The 19,117-nt window shown below is 45.1% G+C and overlaps 2 protein-coding genes across 2 annotated transcripts in view; one reads left to right on the plus strand and one right to left on the minus strand.

The window, feature by feature from the left end:
* The window catches only part of NHSL3 (NHS like 3), a 78,916-nt gene extending 61,036 nt beyond the window's left edge, over nt 1–17,880 (plus strand). Inside the window, exons 6-7 of the mRNA XM_075336171.1 lie at nt 2,740–5,538; nt 14,895–17,880. Coding sequence (XP_075192286.1) covers nt 2,740–5,538; nt 14,895–14,899 — 2,804 coding nt within the window. The 3' untranslated portion in view covers nt 14,900–17,880. The remainder of the gene's footprint in view (nt 1–2,739; nt 5,539–14,894) is intronic.
* Nucleotides 17,881–17,929: 49 nt separating this feature from the next.
* Nucleotides 17,930–19,117, minus strand: part of YARS1 (tyrosyl-tRNA synthetase 1) — a 109,438-nt gene continuing 108,250 nt past the window's right edge. Inside the window, exons 13-14 of the mRNA XM_075336176.1 lie at nt 18,706–18,847; nt 17,930–18,228 (exon numbers count right to left, since the gene is read on the minus strand). Of these exons, the coding sequence (XP_075192291.1) occupies nt 18,118–18,228; nt 18,706–18,847 (253 nt within the window). The 3' untranslated portion in view covers nt 17,930–18,117. The remainder of the gene's footprint in view (nt 18,229–18,705; nt 18,848–19,117) is intronic.

Raw genomic sequence — 19,117 nt, forward strand, 5'->3', positions numbered from 1 at the left:
ATTCAACATAGTTGTTCAGGGGAAGGATACAAAAAGTTGTCTCAGAGATTTAAACTGTCAGTTTCCACTGTGAGGAACATAGTAAGGAAATGGAAGAACACAGGTACAGTTCTTGTTAAGCCCAGAGGTGGCAGGCCAAGAAAAATATCAGAAAGGCAGAGAAGAAGAATGGTGAGAACAGTCAAGGACAATCCACAGACCACCTCCAAATACCTGCAGCATCATCTTGCTGCAGATGGTGTCAATGTGCATCGGTCAACAATACAGCACACTTTGCACAAGGACAAGCTGTATGGGAGAGTGATGCGAAAGAAGCCGTTTCTGCAAGCACGCTACAAACAGTCACCTGAGGTATGCAAAAGCACATTTGGACAAGCCAGTTACATTTTGGAAGAAGGTCCTGTGGACTGATGAAACAAAGATTGAGTTGTTTGGTCATACAAAAAGGCGTTATGCATGGAGGCAAAAAAAAAACACGGCATTCCAAGAAAAGCACTTGCTACCCACAGTAAAATTTGGTGGGGGTTCCATCATGCTTTGGGGCTGTGTGTCCAATGCCGGCACTGGGAATCTTGTTAAAGTTGAGGGTCGCATGGATTCAACTCAGTATCAGCAGATTCTTGACAATAATGTGCAAGAATCAGTGACAAAGTTGAAGTTACGCAGGGGATGGATATTTCAGCAAGAAGAAAAGCAAACCTGCCAAACGGCAAAGTGATATAGCCTAAATCCTGAATATAATATTGGTAAAGCAAGGATTTAAAATATAACTTTTAATAAATATAATATAAAATCATAGTAGATCAATGTGCAATGTGAAATATAAAAAGGAAGGATCTCACCCAGTTCTTCTCCTGAGAGATCCACACCACTGTACAATCCAAGGCGGGCGGGCACCAGACAAATGACGTAATGTGGGGGGTGATGAGAGATACAATTACATTACCCCTGTCGTGCCCATGCAATAGCTTCCGCCCTTGCACATTGATCTACTATGATTTTATATTATATTTATTAAAAGTTATATTTTAAATCCTTGCTTTACCAATATTTCAGCAAGACAATGATCCAAAACACCGCTCCAAATCTACTCAGGCATTCATGCAGAGGAACAATTACAATGTCCTGGAATGGCCATCCCAGTCCCCAGACCTGAATATCATTGAACATCTGTGGGATGATTTGGATGATCTGTCCATGCTCGGCGACCATCAAACTTAACTGAACTGGAATTGTTTTGTAAACAGGAATGGTCAAATATACCTTCATCCAGGAACTCATTAAAAGCTACAGGAAGCGACTAGAGGCTGTGATTTTTGCTAAAGGAGGATCTACAAAATATTAATGTCCCTTTTATGTTGAGGTGCCCATACCTTTGCACCGGTCAAATTTTGTTTAAATGCGGATTGCACATTTTCTGTTAGTACAATAAACCTCATTTCAATCCAGAAATATTACTGAGTCCATCAGTTATTAGATATATGAAACTGAAATAGCTGTTGCAAAACCCCAAATTGTTGTAAAGTAAAAAGGTTAACATTAATAGGGGTGCCCAAACTTTTTCATATGATTGTATCTACCCTTCCCTAGCTCTATACAGAAAGAGCGGTCAATCAAAATAGAGGGAGGCAGGCCAGTGATAAAAACAAAACAAGTAGGTAAACAGGTGCACTCAATAGTTTCCCCATTTAAGGGACTCACACAGCACAGAATTCAGTTAAAGATTGATGGAAAACAAGCAGGTGCGAAAGGGTCTAAACTGTTTGTGCAAAAGTGCATCGATCCCCTGTACCTTGGTTTGACTTGATGTGTCGAATGATACTGCGCTTCCGATGCTGCAGAGGCAAAGTTGGCTCCGTTCAGGCCAGCAGCGCAAGAATGTCATTCCATCAGAGGCTGAGGAGCAAAGCACTAATGAAATACGAAAAAGCGAGAAACCTTTTAATCTCTTATATTAGGGTGCTTTGGCAACCTATTTAGTTTCCCATTTTCTACTGTAGCAGCCAGGCTCTATATCTCCTTTGTTGAAATGATATTTCTGTCACGTATCTAAAAACATAATCCAAAGTGTCACAAAGAAAATAAAATTATTTAATTATTATTCTTAATCAAAGACCATATTTTTTATGCTGGACTTCATGATATCATAATCAGTTTCCAGAACATTCTTAAAAGGATATTTGGATTCCTGAAATTGAACGCTACATGTCAGAAAGGATTATAATAAACAGACCATTGAAATTATGAACCGTACTGTGCCACAGGAGCAGAGTCTCCAGCGCTTCTTGTCATTGTAGTGTAGTGGTGTTCTCTCCAGTGCCGGTGTGTGTGTGTGTGTGTACCAGTGTTTTACAAAATTAAAAAGAGGATGTAGTGTAATTGTTTTTGACTGTTATGGTCCATTTGGCACCAATGTTAAGAATTTGAAAAACTTTTAAAATCCAATCATGGTTGTAAAATTCCTTCTCTCCAGCTTTAGTGAAACATGAATGGTACCAAATTATCGTAAAGTCATAGAATATTGAATACTCATTTGTAACAATTGAAAACCTACAAGAAGAAAAGCCAAATTAAAACATCAAAAAGTATTATATTTGCATGCTGTTATGGCAGATACACAAAGTTACTTGCTTGTGTTATAATGAGTTCCTGGTATATAAGTCTTCTCTATTGTTCTATTCCGAGTTGTTTTTGGAAAAAAAATAGGCTAATCTGTTATTTCTCTTTTTTCCTCTGAAGGACTTAAACCCTCGTCAGTACATCGAGGCATCCATGAGTTGTTTCGCAGGGAAAATGGTCAGTTGCTTGAAAAGAATTCTGCTGAAATTCCAATAGCAAATGGCGTTCAAGGACAGGAGGGAGAATTCGTTGTTATCCCTACAGTAGATGGAAAACCTGGTTCAGTGCCACATGATGGAGCTCACATCTCTTTGGCTGTTCTTGAGCAGACTGAAGCTGCTTTACAACGACACATACACAAAGTGTATCATGATGACAGCTGCATTGGTTGGAAATCTGGATCTAAGCTCTCACCACTGGTCCTACGCCCAAAGTCTCTGGCTGTCCCTGGAATGACCACTCACTCACCTCAGAGTGACCCTGTAAGCCCTGTAATGTCGATATCACCTCAAGGTACCTACATGTCCAAAATAATACCAAATGCAATCCTTCCTCCTCTTGTTGATGTGGTTGCCTTGAGTCGGTCCAGTGTTCGAACATTGAGCAGATGCAGCCTTGCCACAGCTAGCCCAGCCTCAATTCGTGGCTCATTCCATAGAGGCAGAGGCATGTCTTCCTCTAGTGATAACTGGAGTCGGTCACAGTCCACAGAGACAATAGTATCAGATTCTTCCACTATTTCCTCTAGAGGTGGTGATAATACTTTGGAAGCAAATGAGAAATCTGGATTAAGCACTGGTAGGGCATCACCTGCCCTCAGCACTGGAACTCAAGATGGTTCAGATGCTGCAAGCCTATGCAGTGGCCGCTCTTCTGTGCGTAGCGTTTCATTACGAAAAAGCAAAAAGGCTCCTCCACCTCCTAAACGTACTTATTCATTGCAACAGCAGAAAGAATTAGGTCTTCCTCCCAGGCCGGAAAAGAAACCTTCATCGAAGACTAGCCATGGCAAAGACCCTTGGGTGCTAAGATCGGACAAAGTTTCATCTGATAATGATGTATTTTTACCATCTTTGGCTGGACCAAAGCAAAATTCTCCTAGTCGTTCAGATAGAACCATGTCTCCATCAAGTGGCTATTCCAGTCAAAGTGGTACACCCACAATGCCTGTTAGATCTCTTCTGGAGTCACCAAGTTCTCGTAGAAAAACGCCACCAAAACCAGAGAGATCTAGTCTTAAGTCAGCAACAAACATGTCTGTGAGCTCCACATCTCCTGTTGAGAACACCTCCACTATTCTTGTCAGTCCCCCAAGAGCTGGTTCTTCCATAGGTTATCAAGAGGGACAAGACCCGATTCCTCCACACCCAAATGTGCCTGCTCCTTTTTGCCCACCACCCACCAGTGCAGCAGACCCTCTTGTAACATCAGTAACTCCACCACCATCACCGCCAGCTCATCATCCCACACCACCTCCTTCCAGAAAATCTGAGTCAGATGCGGATATTGCACCATCCGTAAAAGAAGTTGCACAGAAAGACTCCTTGTGGCCTCCTCCTCCTCCAGAGACTTCTGATGTTCAGGACTTATCCATGGCAGATTTTCCTCCTCCTGATGATGAGCTGTTTCTTCCTCCTCCAACTTCTAGTGAACTAATAACTGAACTTCCAAGTTCAGAACAGGTTAACGTCAAGGCTGAAGACAAATCAGATGTGTCAAAAGCAGAAATAGCCTTGTCTGCTTCAAACAATATTGAATCTTTAACTGTTGCTACAGCTCTTCAACCTGAATTGGTGCCTTTAAATTCAAAGCCTTCAGAGCATGCACTTGTGATAGAGAATACTTCTGCCCCAGTGCCTGTATTAGACACAGAGAACAAAGATATCAGTTTACTTCCTTCTTCAGAATCTACTGTGGTACCCCCTGTTTCTTCAGATACTTCATTTACTAATGGAGAAGCTCTTATGATATACAAGCCACATTTTAACAAATCCTCAGCTATAAGCAGTGAGCCCAAAGAAGCACCTGTAATTACTGTACCTCAAGAATCTGCTGAAAATGTATCACTAACCACTATTGAACCTAAAAACACCACTACATCCTCTGTAACCACTGTGCCATCAACTATGGTGGAATCCTCTGTTGCTAATGTGCCATCCTCTGTTGCTGTTACTAGCCCTGTTTTTTCAAAAAACGTAATATCACCCCTTTCCAAGTCAAGTTCATGGAAGCCAGTCACTGCACCAGTTACCAAGAAAGAATCAGTAACCAGTCAGAGCTCTGTAACTGCACAAAAAGAAGATGCAAATTTACCTATAGTAACCCCATCTTTGCTGCAGATGGTCCGTTTGCGATCAATACAAGCTAGGGTTCCACAGAGTCCATTCTCGCAATCAGCTACTGGGCTTCCTGCACCCCAAAAACCTGTTCGTAAATCCTTGTCACAAAAATCCCCTCAGGGATCCGATTCATCCCCAGTAGAAAGCCCAACAGCACCGCCTGTTTCTCCACAGAAACCACCAGAATCACCGTCTGCCCACAGATCATCAGCCTCTGCCGCTAGCTTTGTGTTTGCTCGGAGTTCAAAGAAGTTTGTATTTGACCCTCCCACATCACAAGATGCAGAATCATCGCTAAAGAAAGATCTAGTGGCAGAGCTTAAAACACATGGAGGTCCTCGCAGTCCAGATGAAAAACCCCCAATACAGAGGAAACCCAGTAAAATTCCCCCTCCTGTGGCAAGAAAACCTTCAGTTGGGGTACCTCGGACTCCCACAAGCCCTCCAAGCTCAACAGGCAGCACAAATGGCAGTGTGTTCACACCCAGAGACACAGGATTAGCTCCATCCACTTCAGCAGCTGTCACACCTGGGATCCAGGCAGGCCAAAACCAACAACCTAAAAGCCAGATGGAACAAGGTAACTTACTGGTATAAACTTACTTTTAAGGAAATAGTAAATGTTGAATCAAGTTTTCGAGTACATGCACAAGGCTGAATTATGGCTCCTTTTTGTATTGAGCCAAGGTGGGGCGCCATGTTTGCCTATGTATGCCTTGGATTTCATATTTCTTGTTGAATTCTCTAATGCATCAGTTTTATTGGGAAAAGTATCCAGCACCCGATATAGCCTGAGTGGCGGCATACAGCATCAGAATAGGGAGCCACGTGGCTTCCACACCTTGCTGTATCTCTCATGCACATGGCTCTAATGCGTAGAAATAAAGGTTATAGTAGTCATACTATAAATGTTATGCAAAGAGTAAGCACAGGTAATTAGTCATTTTAATATGTAATTATAGCATGAAAAGTAATAGTTATCCTAATAAACAGCACTTGAGAGGGATTTACAATGAGAAGCGGATATTTTAATAATGTGAAATTAAGTCACATGATGTTAAAATGCTAATCATGGAACGTTCAGACATAAGGGGTTCTTGTGTCACAAAGTATTGATGATCTTTTTATAGGATAGGTCATCAATATGATAGCAGTGGGGTTCGGCACTGATCAACTCTGGCAGCTGCTGGAACACTTGCAAAGTGCAGCGATCGTGTAATGCAGAACAGCTCCGTTCTTTTGAATAAGAGCTGTTCAACAGTACCCGGCCACGCAGCACAGCTCCATTCAATGTTTACATCAATATGTTATGACCAGACAAGGGGCCACATAACGAGTGTAGTTTTCAGGATGACATATCTCCATTCTTGGGCTGTGACTAAGCTCTGTACACTCACACCATCTCTACGCTGAACCACTTCATAATACATGTAAAGATCTTTATGCACCATTTGCTATCTGCAAGTGTTTGCATCCCTGCGCTTAGTTTCAATTTCGTTATCTTGCTACTTACGGGTACGTTTGCAGGCTCTGGATTGGACCATTTTCCTTTTTTGTTAATTTTTAAAAATAAAAAAAAATAAATTATTATATATATATATATATATATATATTATATATAATAAAAATGATCGGTATCTCCTAAAATTCAAAGGAAGTGTGTCATCTTTCACTTTATGCCTTTTTAGCGATAACTGCTTATCTTCACAATAGCAGTAATTTTGACCAGGGGTGATCAAACGCATGCCAATATAAGTTTGGACTGTGACTGGGCCATTCAAACACATGAATATGGTTTGATCTAACCCTTTCAATTGTAGCTGTGGCAGGATGCTTAGGGTCGTTGTCAAGCTGAAGGTGAACCTACACTCCAGTCTGAGTCTTTTGCAGCCTGTAATAGGTTTTCTTCCAGGATTGCCCTGTATTTGGCTCCATCCATCTTCCCATGCTGCCACCACCTTGTTTGACGGTGGCGATAGTGTTTTTCAGCGTGATGTGCAGGGTACTTCTGCCAGACGTAACGTTTCTTTTTCGCTCCTAATTGGGAGACCCAGACAGTGGGTGTATAGCTACTGCCCTCTGGAGGCCGCACAAAGAACTACACTTAAAAGTGTAAGGCCCCTCCCCTTCTGGCTATACACCCTCCCGTAGGAGTACAGATTCCTCAGTTTTAGCTTTGTGCGCAAGGAGGTCAGACACGCACGCATAGCTCCATTGTTTTTAGTCAGCAGCAGCTGCTGACTATGTCGGATGGAAGAAAAGAGGGCCCATACAGGGCTCCCAGCATGCTCCCTTCTCACCCCACTGTATGTCGGAGGTGTTTGTAAGGTTGAGGTACCCATTGCGGGTACGGCGGCAGGAGCCCACATGCTGATTCCTTCCCCATCCCTTTTTACAGGGCTCTGGGTGAAGTGGGATTTACTGGTCTCCAGGCACTGAGACCGTGCTCCATCTACAGCCCCTGGAGAAGATGCTGGATGGAGCGGAGTACATCAGGGACATGGCCCTGCTTCCTCAAGGTACTCTGTGTCCCCGTGCATTGGGCGCTCACACCGCAGCATGCTGGGTGTTGTAGTGCGCCGGGGGACATCAGCGCTACGGCGCTTGTGCCATGGCCTCATTCAGCTTCGCTGAAGCAGGCACACTTATAGGAATCGGTCGCGCCGGCCGCTGGGACTGCGGCGCGGCTGGCACTTGTGGTGCGCCGGGGACTTCAGCGCGGCCCGCGCTTTTACGGCGGCCGCGCTGATAACTCGAGTCCCCGGCTTTTGCGGCCTGCTTCCGTTCGTTCCCGCCCCCGGACCTGCCAGTCAGGAGAGGGGCGGGACGCTGGCCACGTCTAGGAATCGGTCACGCCGGCCGCTGGGACTGCGGCGCGGCTGGCACTTGTGGTGCGCCGGGGACTTCAGCGCGGCCCGCGCTTTTACGGCGGCCGCGCTGATAACTCGAGTCCCCGGCTTTTGCGGCCTGCTTCCGTTCGTTCCCGCCCCCAGACCTGCCAGTCAGGAGAGGGGCGGGACGCTGGCCAGTGCATCAGCGCCGAGGGCTGGAGTCGTTTTTACAAGGCACAGACATTATATGCTTCCTGCACCGCATGTGGGACTTTTCTACCGGCAGGCTCCACGGACCCCCATTGTGTGCAGTGCTCGGCCCCTGCGGCGCTTGCACAGTCGGGACCTCTGCTGGACGTGACCCAGGGTGTACCACCTGTGAATGCTGTCCAGGTGACAGGAACTGAGTTTGCAGCTTTTGCTGACAGAATGTCTCTCACTATGTCACAAATTCTTGACACATTGCGAGCTAGGCCTGTACTTCAGGCCACGGACACTGTGCAATCATTGCCCCCTGGTCCCCCTCAGCTCCAAGCTCCGGGACGGGCATATACACCTCAGGGTGAAGACTCTGACTCGGACGATGGCCCCGGGCAGCCTAAGCGGGCTCGCTATGACGGGCCTTCACATTCATCTCAATGGTCAGGATCCCAGCGAGATGAATCTATGGGTGATGAGGCGGACGTAACTGATCAGGATTCTGATCCTGGGACCGCTCTCAATCTAGATACACCAGATGGTGACGCCATAGTTAATGATCTTATATTTAACATCAATAAGATGTTAAATATTTCCCCACCAGCTCCTCTTGTGGAGGAGTCAGCTTCGCAGCACGAGAGAATCCATTTCAGATACCCTAAGCGTACTTTAAGCACTTTTCTGGACCACGCTGACTTTAGAGACGCAATCCAGAAACCCCACGCTTATCCTGAAAGGCGTTTTCCTAAACGGCTTAAAGATACACGCTATCCTTTTCCCCCTGAGGTGGTCAAGGGTTGGACCCAGTGTCCAAAAGTGGATCCTCCAATTTCCAGGCTTGCAGCTAGATCCTTGGTTGCAGTTGAAGATGGAGCGGCACTTAAAGATGCCACTGACAGGCAGATGGAGCTCTGGCTGAAATCCATCTATGAAGCGATTGGAGCGTCATTAGCGCCTTCTTTTGCAGCCGTATGGGCACTCCAAGCTATCTCAGCCGGGCTTGCGCGAGTTGACTCCGTCACACGTGCATTTGCCCTGCAGGTAGCACCATTGACCTCGCAAATGGCGGCATTCGCGTCGTACGCGATTAATGCTGTTCTTGACGCTACAAGCCGCACGGCAGTGGCGTCAGCCAACTCCGTTGTTTTGCGTAGGGCCCTGTGGTTGAGACATTGGAAAGCAGATTCTCATTCCAAGAAGTGCTTAACCAATTTGCCTTTTTCTCGTGACCGATTGTTTGGAGAGCGTTTGGATGAAATCATCAAACACTCCAAGGGTAAGGACTCATCCTTACCGCAACACAGACAAAACAGACCCCAACAGAGGAAGGGTCAGTCTGGTTATCGGTCCTTTCGAGGACCGGGCAGGTCCCAATTCGCCTCGTCAAAAAAGACTCAAAAAGACCAGAGACGCTCAGATTCTTGGAGGTCTCAGTCACGCCCAAAAAGGACAGCCGGAGGAACCGTTGCCAAGACGGCGTCCTCCTGACTTGCGGTCTCCGATTCCCACACCCGCGGTCGGTGGGAGGCTTTCCCACTTTGGCGACATCTGGCTGTCACACGTCAAAGACCGTTGGGTGAGGGATATTCTGTCTCACGGGTACAGGATAGAGTTCAGTTTTCGTCCGCCAACTCGTTTCTTCAGAACTTCTCCACCACCAGACCGAGCCGATGCTCTGTTGCAGGCGGTGGCCGCTCTAAAGGCGGAAGGAGTGGTGACCTCCGTCCCTCTTCAGGAACAAGGTCACGGTTTTTACTCCAATCTGTTTGTGGTCCCAAAAAAGGGACGGATCGTATCGGCCCGTCCTGGATCTAAAGTTGCTCAACAGACACGTAAAAGTCAGGAGGTTCCGGATGGAATCCCTACGCTCCGTCATAGCCTCAATGTCTCAAGGAGATTTTCTAGCATCAATAGATATCAAAGATGCGTATCTCCACGTGCCGATCGCACCAGAGCATCAGCGTTTCCTACGCTTCGTCATACACGACGAACACCTGCAGTTCGTAGCGTTACCTTTCGGTCTGGCAACAGCCCCCCGGGTCTTCACCAAAGTCATGGCAGCAGTAGTAGCTGTTCTGCACTCGCAGGGTCACTCGGTCATCCCGTATCTAGACGACCTGCTTATAAAGGCACCCTCTCAAGAGGCATGCCAACACAGTCTGAAGGTGGCACTAGACACTCTCCAGAGTTTCGGGTGGATTATCAACTTTCCAAAGTCTCATCTAACCCCGACCCAATCTCTGACTTATCTTGGCATGGAGTTTCATACTCTCTCAGCGATAGTGAAGCTTCCACTGGACAAGCAGTGCTCGCTACGGACTGGAGTGCAATCTCTCCTTCAGAGCCAGTCGCACTCACTGAGGCGCCTCATGCATTTCCTAGGAAAGATGGTAGCAGCAATGGAGGCAGTCCCGTTCGCGCAGTTTCATCTGCGCCCTCTACAATGGGACATTCTACGCCAATGGGACGGGAAATCGACGTCCCTCGACAGGACTGTCTCCCTCTCTCAGACTGCCAAGGACTCTCTGCGTTGGTGGCTTCTCCCCACCTCATTGTCACAGGGAAAGTCGTTCCTTCCCCCGTCCTGGGCAGTGGTCACGACGGATGCGAGCCTATCAGGGTGGGGAGCGGTGTATCTCCACCACAGGGCTCAGGGGATGTGGACTCTGGAAGAGTCCACCCTGCAGATCAATGTTCTGGAAATCAGAGCAATCTATCTTGCCCTGCGAGCCTTCCAACAATGGCTGGAAGGCAAGCAGATTCGGATTCAGTCGGACAATTCCACGGCGGTGGCGTACATCAACCACCAAGGGGGAACACGCAGTCGCCAAGCTTTTCAAGAAGTCCAACGGATTTTGACGTGGGTGGAAAGCAGAGCGTCCACCATATCCGCAGTTCACATCCCAGGCGTGGAAATCTGGGAAGCAGACTTTCTCAGTCGCCAGGGCATGGACGCAGGAGAATGGTCCCTTCACCCGGACGTGTTTCAGCAGATCTGTTGCCGCTGGGGGACGCCGGACGTCGATCTGATGGCGTCACGGCACAACAACAAGGTCCCAGTTTTCATGGCACGGTCTCACGATCACCGAGCACTGGCGGCAGACGCCTTGGTTCAGGATTGGTCGCAATTCCGACTCCCCTATGTGTTCCCACCTCTAGCATTGTTACCCAGAGTTCTCCGGAAAATCAGGTCCGACTGCCATCGAGCCATACTCGTCGCTCCAGATTGGCCAAGAAGGTCGTGGTACCCGGATCTGTGGCATCTCACGGTAGGCCAACCGTGGACACTACCAGACCGTCCAGATTTGCTGTCTCAAGGGCCGTTTTTCCATCTGAATTCTGCGGCCCTGAACCTGACTGTGTGGCCATTGAGTCCTGGATCCTAGCGGCCTCAGGTTTATCTCATGAGGTTGTTGCCACAATGAGACAGGCTAGAAAACCATCCTCAGCTAAGATCTATCACAGAACGTGGAAGATATTCTTAGCGTGGTGCTTGGCTCAAGGGTTTTCTCCCTGGCCATTTGCATTGCCAATTTTTCTTTCCTTCCTGCAGTCTGGGTTGGAAAAAGGTTTGTCGCTTAGCTCTCTTAAGGGTCAAGTCTCCGCGCTATCCGTATTCTTTCAGAAGCGCTTGGCACGGCTTTCTAAAGTACGCACGTTTTCTCCAAGGAGTTTGTCATATCGTTCCTCCTTACAGACGGCCATTGGAACCCTGGGATCTGAACAAGGTTCTCATTGCTCTCCAGAAGCCGCCTTTCGAGCCTTTGAAAGAGGTTCCCCTTTCTCGGCTTTCACAAAAGGTAGTTTTTCTTGTGGCGGTCACGTCTCTTCGAAGAGTGTCCGAGCTAGCGGCGTTATCTTGCAAATCTCCCTTCCTGGTGTTTCACCAAGACAAGGTAGTACTGCGTCCAATTCCAGAGTTTTCTCCCAAGGTGGTTTCTTCCTTTCATCTCAATCAGGATATCACTTTGCCATCTTTGTGTCCGCATCCAGTTCACCAATTTGAAAAGGGTTTACATCTGTTGGACCTGGTGAGAGCACTCAGGATTTACATTTCTCGCACGGCGGCTCTACGCCGTTCTGATGCGCTCTTTGTCCTAGTCGCTGGTCAGCATAAGGGATCGCAAGCTTCCAAATCCACCCTGGCGCGGTGGATCAAGGAACCAATTCTTCACACATACCGTTCTGCTGGGCTTCCGATTCCATCTGGACTGAAGGCCCATTCTACCAGAGCCGTGGGTGCGTCCTGGGCATTGCGGCATCAGGCTACGGCTCAGCAAGTGTGCCAGGCGGCTACCTGGTCGAGTCTGCACACGTTTACCAAACACTATCAAGTGCATACCTACGCTTCGGCAGATGCCAGCCTAGGTAGACAGGTCCTTCAGGCGGCGGTGGCCCACCTGTAGGAAGAGGCTGTCTGACAGCCCGTTCATGTGGTATCTTTTTACCCACCCAGGGACTGCTTTTGGACGTCCCACTGTCTGGGTCTCCCAATTAGGAGCGAAAAAGAAGAAGGGAATTTTGTTTACTTACCGTAAATTCCTTTTCTTCTAGCTCCAATTGGGAGACCCAGCACCCGCCCTATTTGTTCTTAGGGTTTCGTTTTTTCGGGTGCACATGTTGTTCATGTTGTTTCTTAAGTTCTCCGATCGTGTTATCGGATTGAATTTGTTTTTGAAACTGTTATTGGCTTTCCTCCTTCTTGCTTTGGTACTAAAACTGAGGAATCTGTACTCCTACGGGAGGGTGTATAGCCAGAAGGGGAGGGGCCTTACACTTTTAAGTGTAGTTCTTTGTGCGGCCTCCAGAGGGCAGTAGCTATACACCCACTGTCTGGGTCTCCCAATTGGAGCTAGAAGAAAAGGAATTTACGGTAAGTAAACAAAATTCCCTTCTTTACATTTAGTCCAAAAACTTCTACTTTGGTCTCATCTGACCAAAACACCTTCCACATGCTAGCTTTATCTTCTACGTGTTTTTTTGCAAACTGGACTTCTTATGGCTTGCATTCGAAACTGGCTTTTTTTTTGCCACTGTTTCATAAAGGCCAGATTTGTGGAATATAAAGGCCGCTTTACACGCTGCGACATCGCTCAAGCGATCTCGTTGGGGGTCACGGAATTTGTGACACACATCCGGTCGCTTTAGCGATGTCTTTGCGTGTGACACCTATGAGCGATTTTGAATCGTCGCAAAAACGGTCAAAATCGCTCATCAGTGACATCCCCCCCCTATTCTCGAATATCGCTGCTGCTCGGTGTACGAAGTAGTTCGTCGCTCCTGTGGCAGCACACATTGCTATGTGTGACACCGCAGGAACGAGGAACCTCACCTTACCTGCGGCCGGCCGCAATGAGGAAGGAAGGAGGTGGGCGGGATGTTACATCCCGCTCATCTCCGCCCCTCCGCTTCTATTGGGTGGCGGTTCGGTGACGCTGCTGTGTCGCTGAACGAACCGCCCCCTTAGAAAGGAGGCGGTTCGCCGGTCACAGTGACGTCGCAGAGCAGGTAAGTGCGTGTGACGCTACCGTAGCGATAATGTTCACTACGGCAGCGATCACACGATATCGCATGTACGATGGGGGCGGGTGCTTTCGCGCTCGACATCGTTAGCAATTGCTAGCGATGTCGTAGCGTGTAAAGCGGCCTTTAGACTAATAGTTGGACAGATTCTCTCACCTGAGCTCAGGATCTCTGCAGGTCCTCCACTGTGACCATGGGCCTCTTAGCTGTTTCTCTAATTAGTGCTCTCCTTCCTTGGGATGATTATGTAGGTGTACGGCCATTGCTTCATAGGTTTGAAGTTGTGCCATATGCCTTCCATTTTTGGATGATAGATTGAATAATTCTCTGTGAAATGTTTAGAGTTTGGGCTAATTTCTTAGAACCTAGCCCTACTTTACTCTTCTCCATAACTTTATCCCTGACCTGTCTAGTGTGTTCCTTGGCTTTCGCATTGCTGTTTGATGTGTAATGTTCTCAAATAAACCTTTGAGGTCTTCATAGAACAGCTGTAGTTATACTGAGAATAAATTGCACACATATGGTCTCCATTTATTTATTAGGTGAATTCTGGAGGCAGTTGGTCACTCAGGATTTTATTTAGGGATATCAGACTACAGGGGGCTGAATACAAAAATAAAAATCACAATTTTCACATTGCTAATGTTAAAATATGTAGAAAACCATGTATCGTCTTCTTTTACACTTCAAATACTTGCTACTTAGTGATGGTATTTCACATAAAATCATAATAAAATACATTTAGGTGTGTGGGTGTAACATGAAAAAGTGTGGAAAAGCTTACGGGGTATGAATACTTATTCAGGGCATTGTAGTCTGAGCTGTAAGTCCAAACTACCCTTTAAAAGAAACCGGTCACTTCCAGAAATACTACTTACCTGCAGATATTGTGATAAACTGGACGTAAATAGCATTTAAATCCTGTTTAGCTATCTTCCTGGAGCAGCGGTCAGAGGGAGAAAATTAAGTTTTATTCTCCCTGCAGTCACTCACATTTAGTCATTGGGGCAGTGCAGGTGGCGGTTAATCACCTCACTATAAAGTGACCAAGTGAATTCACCCCCAGCTATTTGAGTGACAGTCTACTTTGCATTGTCTGTGTGCAGAGCTGGATGTCAATGTGTGGGGGGTGATTACAGCGCACTCACATAGCCACCTGCATCGCACCAATGACTAACTCAGTGACTGCAGGGAGAATATAGCTTTATTTTCTCTCTGCAGCTACTGTCCCCATAAACCAGCCATACAGGGTTATTTACCTCCAGAATATCCTTTTATCTGCAGATAAATCGTGTTTCTGGACGTGACAGGTTCCCATTAATTACCATTGTAACAGTATTAAAATGTACAACTAGAACTAATCTATACTCCTTTTTTCTTTCAGCCTAAACCTGTCAAAAGGAATATTCAGGGTTCTGCTGTCTCAGGGATCCTCTGAAACTCCACAAGACCCCCAGAAGCTGCTGAACTCACAACAATTGCCTTAACTGTGTACATATATATAGTCTTAAAGCAGCAACGTATGTTGAAGTTCATTTTTATGACTTCATTATCCTATACTACTGTATTGGTTCAGCTGGAGAACTTTGAACGGAGCGCCATCTGGTGGAAAGCCAGTATTGTACACTGTGGTGGCTACCTATGGTACTGCACCTTTTCTTCTGGTGTAAATGTTATTTAAAACAGTGATCTGCTAGAGCAGTAAGGAAAAGGTCCTAGGTGTACACATAAATGTCTTATTCCTGCTGTTTTCCTAGGTTTGAAGGTCTTTTAATGCTGTTGGTAAGCTTAGAGTTCTGCACAATGAAATGTTAGAAATCAGCACTTCTTTTTCTAATGCTGCAGCCACCCTGCAATCCTGTGGGATTCCAACTTTTTATTTTTACACTTGGAGTCATTCCTGTTAATAGACACTTACAGAAGAGCCAGAGAGCTTTTCTTAGATGCCTACTTACATTGTAGGAATTTATTGCAAATTAGCTTATGTCGCTGCTATAGCGTGCCAGTTTATAATAACCACTGAATCCACAATCTAATCTAGACAAGAACATAAAGGAGCAAGGTCGGGATAGAAATAATGAATGAATTGTACATTTTACATAGACAGCTGTCGGGAAGCAGCTTTACCACCTACTGCGCTTATAAGGGTTGTCCATTCCCTGGTCAACCCCTTTTTAAATAAGATACCTCTCATATGGGCGCTGTTCCAACAATGTCAACGCTGAGTCTCCTGTGACACTATATGAGACCTGCAGCTAATCAGTGGCTGCTATTGGGCTGATGCGCTCTCACTTCTTCCGCTTGTTTTAAGGCCCTGTCACACAGATAAATCTGCGGCAGATCTGCGGTTGCAGTGAAATTGTGGACAATCAGTGCCAGGTTTGTGGCTGTGTACAAATGGAACAATATGTCCATGATTTCACTGCAACCACAGATCTGCCAAAGATTTATCTCTGTGTGTGACGGGGCCTTTAGGTTCATTCAAAAGAAGTGAGAGTGCATCAGCCCAATATCACCCACTGATTGGCTGCAGGTCTCATATAGCATAATAAAAGGTTATACGAGCGTCGGGAGACCTGATGTGGAGGAAAGTATCTGTTATATTAATTTTGCAAGGGGGATCACATGTAAAAACACGTTGTCCAGGTAGTAGATAAGCCCAATAATGCCATGCTTGTTGTAGTGTGAACATATATTCAGACAGTTAAAGTAAATGTTTCTAACATACCTTCAATCTATTGTTTCCTTACACCACTTGTGTTACAGATTAGAGCACGCACCTTATGATTCAGTGTTAATTCTAAGCATATTCACACATAATGCTATACAATAAGTGAGCAGTAATGCACAGATCGCTTAGAATATCCAAGTCAGGCTGATCTGAAATGTATATTTCAATAGACAATCTAATAAGTGCACACAAGCCACGTTCCATGACTTGGAACGCAACAGAAGAAACGTATTTCTGTCCACTGATATGCTGTGACAAGCTAATTACACTATTGATTTACAGCATAATACCAGGGGCACTGCTCAGTCTTACCTCTCGTCCATGGGCCGCAGAATGACGCTTCCCTGAGGGAACTGGTTAAATACAAATCACCGCACTGCCTTAAAGCCTATCAAACTGCCTTTCTTACCTATATACTGTATAAAAGCATATATCTTTTATGCTTCAGCTGGTTTGCCTGTAGTGGCCTACGTCTAGCTGTGATTTAAAGTAAATCTTGTCAGCATCTACAATACAGTTTTGTTTTTTTTTGTGGTGGTCTATTATATATCGGAATGTTTTATGTATTGGGATACTGTATTTAACCTTTACTCTCAGGAATGATGTCCTTACCCGGCTGGAGAGTCATTGCATTAAAGGCTAACCCCTGCTTAAAGGAAATCTGTCACCCAAGTTTTTTCTACCTTATTTTGAGAGCAGCATAACGTAAGGGCAGAGACACTGAGTCCACTGATGTATCACTTACTGGGCTGATTGCTACAGTTCTTATAAATTATTGTATTTAAGAGATGACTGGAGGACTACGTGGCCTGCTGCTATGGTTACTAATCATGCCCCCACTATTAATTGGCAGATTTCCGTTTATGCACAGTGTACACAGAAAGCTGCCAATCAGTGGTGGGCGGGGTTATACAGAGCTCAGCAGCCAAAGAACTGCTAGATGGTTATACAGAGCTCAGCAGTCAGAGAACTGCTAGATGTGTAGTAGATAGCACAGTTTTTAATCAAAACTACAGCAACTAGCAAAGTGACACATCACTGGAATAATGTTCTCCTACATCTTTCTTATCTCAGATGGGGTAGCAAAAACCTCTTGCCAAATTTTCTTTAATTAATTTAGGGCCCCATAGAAAATAAACCGCTTATACGCACCTTCTACACTGCCGTTACCAGCGGATCTCGTGACCATTGCTTTCAATCAGTGGCAGCTCACCAGCTGCAACCTTTACTACTTTAACATTGATAAGTGGCACCCGTTGATTGGCTGCAGTTGTAACGTCGCACAATGTCATGTCACCCCTTGGGAACAGCACCACTGACATCATTGCATCAGGAGAAAGGTATACATTATCTTAATTTTCTATGGGGCTCTGAATTGATTAAGCAAGGGTTGTCTAGCAGTGAAGAATGTTCCAGAATGTCCACAGGATAAAAAAGAGCACAAGGAGGGTTGTAACTATTGCGTATGTAATTCTTTCTGGTAGAACAAACTGTTGATTTTGTATAAATGTAGACTTTTGGGGGCCTAGCCCTAATATTAGAGACCAAATTAAGATTTTGCTTTTAGTTGATGATATATATTTGTCATATGCTTTTGATTGGAAATCTGTATAATCTTTTTATAAATGCTGTTACCAAAGCTGTGTTGTTTTATGGTGATTATTCAGAAACAAAAAACCCAACAAGAATAAATGAGAAGTCTTTATTTGATATGACAGTATACAATGGTTAAGACCAGGCGGGCAGGAATGGTGTGTGCAGATGCACCTATTTATATAAATAGCAGGACATATAATCTTTGTCTTCAGGTCTGATTCTTCTCACAAAGAAGTGAATGATGATAGCGCAGCCATTGGATGGAATAAGGTGGGTGCAATCAGCTAATATTCCCCCCTCGTAGTGTTTTACAGGTCACAGGCCCCAGCTTAGTCAGAAAATTATTTTCTTTCCACTGAGCAAACAGATCTTCCGAGATTTTAAAGTCCGCCTGCAAGACAGTAAGATAAAGTATTGTGGCGTTAACCAAGGATCTGATGAAAGATTACATATTAAAGCCCCAATTCATAATTGCTATTTCTTCACTTTTTTTTGAGTAATTTGCTCCTTTTTAGTAGCTATATTATTTGCACCTTACTTTTATAATTCACTTTGAGTCTTTTTATTTTTCATTTTGAACTTTCATTATCCAGATGTTTTAGACATATTCATAAAATGCCACTCCAGTCCCTGACTGGAGTAAGTTAGGTGGAGCAGTTTTCAATTTAGCACATTAAAAAGTTTTTCAAAGAAAAAAATAAAAAGTATTTTTGATTTTGCATCACATTCATTAACAATGTGCACCATTTTGATGAATTTAATGCAAAACATTCAGCGTAAAAATACGACAAAAAAAAAAAGATGCAATATATCACAAATGATGATTCAGGCCTTGAGAGCGCAAATATGGAGTAAAATGTGAAATTACCTGCAACTTTTCAAAGACTTTCTTCTTCGGTTTTAGCTCTGCCTCAGGTTCTCCATTCTCGTGTCCCTCGATATAAACTCGCTCTCCTGGAGCACATTCTGCAGGAGGGTCCAGAGGTTCTACCTGTTTATTTTCTCCTTCTCTGAGAGGAATAAAGGGAAAAAAATGCTGACAATTGTACAATTAACAGTGGAAGAATAAAAATATATATTTAGGAGATCACTGCAAAGTAAAGGTCATTTCGACTCAATGTGTAATTTTCTGAAATATTGTACAATTAAGCTTTTAGAAGTGATTCAATTTTTATTTCTACTAGTCTTATCAGGTTTCATAATACTAGCACAGAGCACCTCACCCAGTTAAAGAGGACTTCACCAAAGTTTTCATGTTGAATTAGACACATGATGTACCA

Source organism: Anomaloglossus baeobatrachus, chromosome 2 (genome assembly GCF_048569485.1).
Source record: "Anomaloglossus baeobatrachus isolate aAnoBae1 chromosome 2, aAnoBae1.hap1, whole genome shotgun sequence".
Classification (NCBI taxonomy): domain Eukaryota; kingdom Metazoa; phylum Chordata; class Amphibia; order Anura; family Aromobatidae; genus Anomaloglossus; species Anomaloglossus baeobatrachus.